The 7,500-nt window shown below is 47.8% G+C and overlaps 1 protein-coding gene across 1 annotated transcript in view; it reads right to left on the reverse strand.

Moving 5' to 3' along the window:
• The window catches only part of LOC120033564 (traf2 and NCK-interacting protein kinase-like), a 53,943-nt gene that overhangs the window by 17,078 nt on the left and 29,365 nt on the right, over positions 1-7,500 (reverse strand). The window contains exons 11-15 of the mRNA XM_038979964.1: positions 6,721-6,787; positions 6,428-6,626; positions 6,225-6,341; positions 2,142-2,210; positions 1,911-2,054 (exon numbers count right to left, since the gene is read on the reverse strand). Of these exons, the coding sequence (XP_038835892.1) occupies positions 1,911-2,054; positions 2,142-2,210; positions 6,225-6,341; positions 6,428-6,626; positions 6,721-6,787 (596 nt within the window). The remainder of the gene's footprint in view (positions 1-1,910; positions 2,055-2,141; positions 2,211-6,224; positions 6,342-6,427; positions 6,627-6,720; positions 6,788-7,500) is intronic.

Here is a 7,500-nt window from a genome sequence, read left to right on the forward strand (position 1 = left end):
GAATTGAGGGAGAGATGACATGGGGACTCAGGTCGGGAGTGTGAGGGGGAGATTCCGGCTGAGGTTTGGGGTGAGGTTCTAGTTGACCCTCGGGGCGAGAGGCCCATCCAATTTAAGGCTAAAACTAACTGTTTCAGAAGACCTGAGCTCTTACCAGGAGAACGAAGGTGGGAGAAAGAGTGGGAGGACCGCGAGAGGGATGACTGCTTGGGTCTGATGGGCATGGCCTGGGCCAGGTGTGATCTGAGCATGTTAGCTGGCGCAGAGGAGTACAGGTCCAGGTTAGAGGTTGCGACCTCATCATCATCATCATCATCACTGACCTCTGATCTCACTCTGTTCAGAGGGGGAGGTGCCCAACCGGGGACTTGGAGGAACGGACTCTGCTTGGAGGACAGGAAAGGGCGTAGCCGGCCTGCCGGTGCAGAGGCTGAGAGGTCAAGGTTTAGGGGTCGGGGGTAGAGGTTAGAGTTCGTATGACCCCCATAGGATCCCAACAGACTCTCATGGCTGGAAGCCATCCTCAACCCCCCCACACCTCCCTCTCTACCCCTTTCCCTCCATTCCCTCCCCTCCTCTCTATAACTCCAACATTCCAACTCCCTCTTTTCTAGTTCCTCCATGTCTATATCTAGTTCATCTATTTCTACATCTAGTACACGACAGGGAAACAGAGAGCTGCCTCTAAGATCATGATCAGGAGCGGGGTAGAGGAAAGAAGAATTAGAATGAGAGGTGGAAGAGGAGTCTATTTCTACATCTATGTCATTTATTTCTATGTCTATTCTACAATAGGGGGAGATGGAGCTGCGACTACGGCCACTGACCCATATCTGCCCCTGGTCATTTACCCCCAGGTTATGTCCCTGGTTGGGGCTGGAGCTGGGTCCCCAGACTGGACCATTGAGGGCCTCTTGTTTAGGGACTTGGGGATTAGAGATGGGGCTCTGTTTTCGGGATTGGTTGGGGTTGGGGTTGGGGTTAGGGCTGGGGCCTCGGTTAAAGCCAGTCTGTTGCCCCTTCCTATTATGCTGTGGCCTCTGGTTGGAGTTGTGTTGTGGCCGTTGGTGTTTAGGTTTGAGACTGCGTCCTCGCTCTTGCTGACCAGCCTTCTGACCGGCTCGGCTAGGCCCTTTTGGTCCCTGGTGGTTGTGTTGTACTACCCCCTGGTGGTTGGCTCTGGTATTGCATCCTCTTTCTTTCTGTCTGACCACCCTTTGACCGGGTTTCTGAGCTTTCATCTCTCTAACCTCCTGGCTGATCTCCTGTTTCAGAACGGGATCTACTAGATCCCTGGTCTCCAGGGAGATACGGATGTGAGTGGGAGGGGTGGGGTTGGAGGGGGCTTGGCGAGGGAGGTTGGCGTGGGAGGGAATGGAGGATGAAGGTTGGTTGAAGGAGTGGCTTTGTCTGAGGAATGGGCGGGGTGAGTGGCTCTGGGGGTTTTTGACTGGCTCTGGCTGCTGCTTCAGGACCTGGAGACAAGGTGGGGCAGAAGTTAAACACAAGCACACACACACACACACACACACACACGTGAACAGAGACCAATTCACACATGCACACTTCAAACACACACATCAAATATAAAACACACACGAGAACTGTAACAGAAGAACACAATATCTTGTTCCAAACCCATACTGTATGCACCACTACACAGACAATGTTGTAGTTAGACTGAGACTGTACTCATGAACTTCAGTTATGAATGTTGTCCAGAGACCAGAGCATCTTCTCTCGAACCCATCTGCTTCTGTCTGTAGAAACTATCAGTGTAGACACCAGGCCAGTGTGTGTGTGTGTGTGTGTGTGTGTGTGTGTGTGTGTGTGTGTGTGTGTGTGTGTGTGTGTGTGTGTGTGTGTGTGTGTGTGTGTGTGTGTGTGTGTGTGTGTGTGTGTGTGTGTACCTCTTTAGCCCATGCAGGTTTGTCAGTAGGACTAGCTGAGTCTTTATAGTGATACAGCGGTTTCTTCTCGCCTGGTCGGCCATCTTGGTTTTGTTGTTGTTGTTGTTGCTGCTGCTGCTGCTGTAGAGATACCAGGTAGGCTCTCTACAAAACAAATAGACAACAGTTTACCATCTCTTCAATTATTCAACAACATTGTTATATGACACCATCATAAGAACCAAGTGTCACCTCCTGTTGTAACTGTCTCTGTAGTCTCTCGGCTTGACGTTGTTCCTCAATCTGCTTACGCTTATACTCCTATGGACACACACACACACACACACACACACACACACACACACACACACACACACACACACACACACACACACACACACACACACACACACACACACACACACACACACACACATACACACACACACACACACAGAAGGCTGTTATTATCCGATCTTAACCAAATCACTATGATGACAGCACAGAGCCAAGCAACAGAGACACATGACACACATGACCAATAGCATCACTCCATACAGGACAGGATGACCAATAGGATCCATACAGGACAGGATGACCAATAGGATCCATACAGGACAGGATGACCAATAGGATCCATACAGGACAGGATGACCAATAGGATCCATACAGGACAGGATGACCAATAGGATCCATACAGGACAGGGCTCACAGGGAAGTTTCATGATCCATGTACAAATGACCTGGACTAACCTGTACCCCGCACATCGACTCGGTACCGGTATCCCCTGTATGTAGCCTCATTATTTTTATGTAATTCACTTTTTATTTTTTTACTTTAGTTTATTTAGTAAATATTTTCTTAACTTTTCTTGAACTGCATTGTTGGTTAAGGGCATTTCACGGTAACACCTGTTGTGTTCGGCACATGTTACAAATAACATGTGATGTGATTTAATGGGGCGGAACGAGGAACAACAAACACTGGACACAGGGACAAAGTACAGGTTTACACCACAGGCTCTGTGGCTGTAGTTTCACAGGGTTGAGGGGTCAGACTTCAGAGGATGGGGGTAGGTAGATGTAGACATGCAGGTATACAATGGGCCTGCTCCTGTAGAAGTTATTGAGAGGTCAGGGGTGAGAGGTCAGGGGTATATATATATATACATGCAGGGGTAACAGTGTTACCAGCAGTAGGGCCTGCTCCTGTAGAAGCTGTTGAGGGGTATATATATATATACATGCAGGGGTAACAGTGTTACCAGCAGTAGGGCCTGCTCCTGTAGAAACTGTTGAGGGGTATATATATATATACATGCAGGGGTAACAGTGTTACCAGCAGTAGGGCCTGCTCCTGTAGAAGCTGTTGAGGGGTATATATATATATACATGCAGGGGTAACAGTGTTACCAGCAGTAGGGCCTGCTCCTGTAGAAGCTGTTGAGGGGTATATATATATATACATGCAGGGGTAACAGTGTTACCAGCAGTAGGGCCTGCTCCTGTAGAAACTGTTGAGGGGTATATATATATACATGCAGGGGTAACAGTGTTACCAGCAGTAGGGCCTGCTCCTGTAGAAACTGTTGAGGGGTATATATATATACATGCAGGGGTAACAGTGTTACCAGCAGTAGGGCCTGCTCCTGTAGAAACTGTTGAGGGGTATATATATATATACATGCAGGGGTAACAGTGTTACCAGCAGTAGGGCCTGCTCCTGTAGAAACTGTTGAGGGGTATATATATATATACATGCAGGGGTAAAAGTGTTACCAGCAGTAGGGCCTGCTCCTGTAGAAGCTGTTGAGGGGTATATATATATATACATGCAGGGGTAACAGTGTTACCAGCAGTAGGGCCTGCTCCTGTAGAAGCTGTTGAGGGGTATATATATATATACATGCAGGGGTAACAGTGTTACCAGCAGTAGGGCCTGCTCCTGTAGAAGCTGTTGAGGGGTATATATATATACATGCAGGGGTAACAGTGTTACCAGCAGTAGGGCCTGCTCCTGTAGAAACTGTTGAGGGGTATATATATATATATACATGCAGGGGTAACAGTGTTACCAGCAGTAGGGCCTGCTCCTGTAGAAGCTGTTGAGGGGTATATATATATATACATGCAGGGGTAACAGTGTTACCAGCAGTAGGGCCTGCTCCTGTAGAAACTGTTGAGGGGTATATATATATATACATGCAGGGGTAACAGTGTTACCAGCAGTAGGGCCTGCTCCTGTAGAAGCTGTTGAGGGGTATATATATATACATGCAGGGGTAACAGTGTTACCAGCAGTAGGGCCTGCTCCTGTAGAAACTGTTGAGGGGTATATATATATATATACATGCAGGGGTAACAGTGTTACCAGCAGTAGGGCCTGCTCCTGTAGAAACTGTTGAGGGGTATATATATATATACATGCAGGGGTAACAGTGTTACCAGCAGTAGGGCCTGCTCCTGTAGAAGCTGTTGAGGGGTATATATATATATACATGCAGGGGTAACAGTGTTACCAGCAGTAGGGCCTGCTCCTGTAGAAACTGTTGAGGGGTATATATATATATACATGCAGGGGTAACAGTGTTACCAGCAGTAGGGCCTGCTCCTGTAGAAACTGTTGAGGGGTATATATATATATACATGCAGGGGTAACAGTGTTACCAGCAGTAGGGCCTGCTCCTGTAGAAGCTGTTGAGGGGTATATATATATATACATGCAGGGGTAACAGTGTTACCAGCAGTAGGGCCTGCTCCTGTAGAAGCTGTTGAGGGGTATATATATATATACATGCAGGGGTAACAGTGTTACCAGCAGTAGGGCCTGCTCCTGTAGAAACTGTTGAGGGGTATATATATATACATGCAGGGGTATCAGTGTTACCAGCAGTAGGGCCTGCTCCTGTAGAAACTGTTGAGGGGTATATATATATATACATGCAGGGGTAACAGTGTTACCAGCAGTAGGGCCTGCTCCTGTAGAAACTGTTGAGGGGTATATATATATATACATGCAGGGGTAACAGTGTTACCAGCAGTAGGGCCTGCTCCTGTAGAAACTGTTGAGGGGTATATATATATACATGCAGGGGTAACAGTGTTACCAGCAGTAGGGCCTGCTCCTGTAGAAACTGTTGAGGGGTATATATATATATACATGCAGGGGTAACAGTGTTACCAGCAGTAGGGCCTGCTCCTGTAGAAACTGTTGAGGGGTATATATATATACATGCAGGGGTAACAGTGTTACCAGCAGTAGGGCCTGCTCCTGTAGAAACTGTTGAGGGGTATATATATATATACATGCAGGGGTAACAGTGTTACCAGCAGTAGGGCCTGCTCCTGTAGAAACTGTTGAGGGGTATATATATATATACATGCAGGGGTAACAGTGTTACCAGCAGTAGGGCCTGCTCCTGTAGAAGCTGTTGAGGGGTATATATATATACATGCAGGGGTAACAGTGTTACCAGCAGTAGGGCCTGCTCCTGTAGAAACTGTTGAGGGGTATATATATATATACATGCAGGGGTAACAGTGTTACCAGCAGTAGGGCCTGCTCCTGTAGAAACTGTTGAGGGGTATATATATATATACATGCAGGGGTAACAGTGTTACCAGCAGTAGGGCCTGCTCCTGTAGAAACTGTTGAGGGGTATATATATATATACATGCAGGGGTAACAGTGTTACCAGCAGTAGGGCCTGCTCCTGTAGAAACTGTTGAGGGGTATATATATATATACATGCAGGGGTAACAGTGTTACCAGCAGTAGGGCCTGCTCCTGTAGAAACTGTTGAGGGGTATATATATATATATACATGCAGGGGTAACAGTGTTACCAGCAGTAGGGCCTGCTCCTGTAGAAACTGTTGAGGGGTATATATATATATATACATGCAGGGGTAACAGTGTTACCAGCAGTAGGGCCTGCTCCTGTAGAAACTGTTGAGGGGTATATATATATATACATGCAGGGGTAACAGTGTTACCAGCAGTAGGGCCTGCTCCTGTAGAAACTGTTGAGGGGTATATATATATATACATGCAGGGGTAACAGTGTTACCAGCAGTAGGGCCTGCTCCTGTAGAAGCTGTTGCTGTAGGATCTCTAACTGTCTCTGTTCCTCCTCCAGCTGTCTACGGATATACTCCTATCACAACGCAGCGTGGAGGGAAGGAGAGAACAGGAAACAGAAAGAGAGAGTCAGACAGAGATGTACTCCTAATGTAGCACAGAGGGAAGGAGAGAGCGAGGCACAGAGAGAACAAGAGACAGAGATACTCCTATACACTAAACAAGAGAACTTCAGGAGGAAGTCAAAGTGTGTACCTGTTCTCTCTCCGCATGCCTCCTCTCCTCATCTCTCCGTAGTTGTTCCATCTCTTCATAGCGTCTTCTCTGTTCTCTCTCCTGCTGCTTCCTCAACTCACGCTCCCTACGCTGTTGCTGTTGGACAGAAAAAGAGAGGTAAACATGTGTGTGTGTGTGTGTGTGTGCGTGGGTGTGTGTGTGTATGCGTGAGTGTGTCCTACCTCCTCCAGTCTCCTCCTCTGTTCTTTCTGCTCCTCTATGCGTTTCTGTCGTTCGGCCAGTAGGAGGCGCTTGTGTTCCTCGTTCTGCTGTTGTTCCAACTGCTGCCGCCTCAGAGCCTCAGAGCGTTCCTTATTGGCCAGCTGCAGACGCAGGAAGTCCCGCCTTAACGTCGACTCACCGGGGATGTTGATGATGGAGCTGGGGAAGGACCATTCAGAAGAGAGTGTGAGTGGAAAATGGGCCAATAAGAGACTGTGTTTGTTGTGTGTGTGTGTGTGTGTGTGTGTGTTACCTTGGCTCCCCCACGTCTCGCTCCTCTTCCTCCTCTTCACTCCCGCTGTACTCATATTCTGTCTCATCTGCAGAAGAAAACACACACCAGTTGGTTACAGTGGCCCAGCACATCAGATCTCTCAGGAGGAAAAGTGGCCCAGCACATCAGATCTCTCAGGAGGAGAAGTGGCCTAACACATCAGATCTCTCAGGAGGAGAAGTGACCAAACACATCAGATCTCTCAGGAGGAGAAGTGACCAAACACATCAGATCTCTCAGGAGGAGAAGTGACCTAACACATCAGATCTCTCAGGAGGAGAAGTGACCTAACACATCAGATCTCTCAGGAGGAGAAGTGACCTAACACATCAGATCTCTCAGGAGGAGAAGTGACCTAACACATCAGATCTCTCAGGAGGAGAAGTGACCAAACACATCAGATCTCTCAGGAGGAGAAGTGACCTAACACATCAGATCTCTCAGGAGGAGAAGTGACCAAACACATCAGATCTCTCAGGAGGAGAAGTGACCTAACACATCAGATCTCTCAGGAGGAGAAGTGACCTAACACATCAGATCTCTCAGGAGGAGAAGTGACCAAACACATCAGATCTCTCAGGAGGAGAAGAGACCAAACACATCAGATCTCTCAGGAGGAGAAGTGACCTAACACATCAGATCTCTCAGGAGGAGAAGTGACCTAACACATCAGATCTCTCAGGAGGAGAAGTGGCATAACACATCAGATGTCTCAGGAGGAGAAGAGACCAAACACATCAGATCTCTCAGGAGAAGTGA

Source organism: Salvelinus namaycush, chromosome 40 (genome assembly GCF_016432855.1).
Source record: "Salvelinus namaycush isolate Seneca chromosome 40, SaNama_1.0, whole genome shotgun sequence".
NCBI lineage: Eukaryota > Metazoa > Chordata > Actinopteri > Salmoniformes > Salmonidae > Salvelinus > Salvelinus namaycush.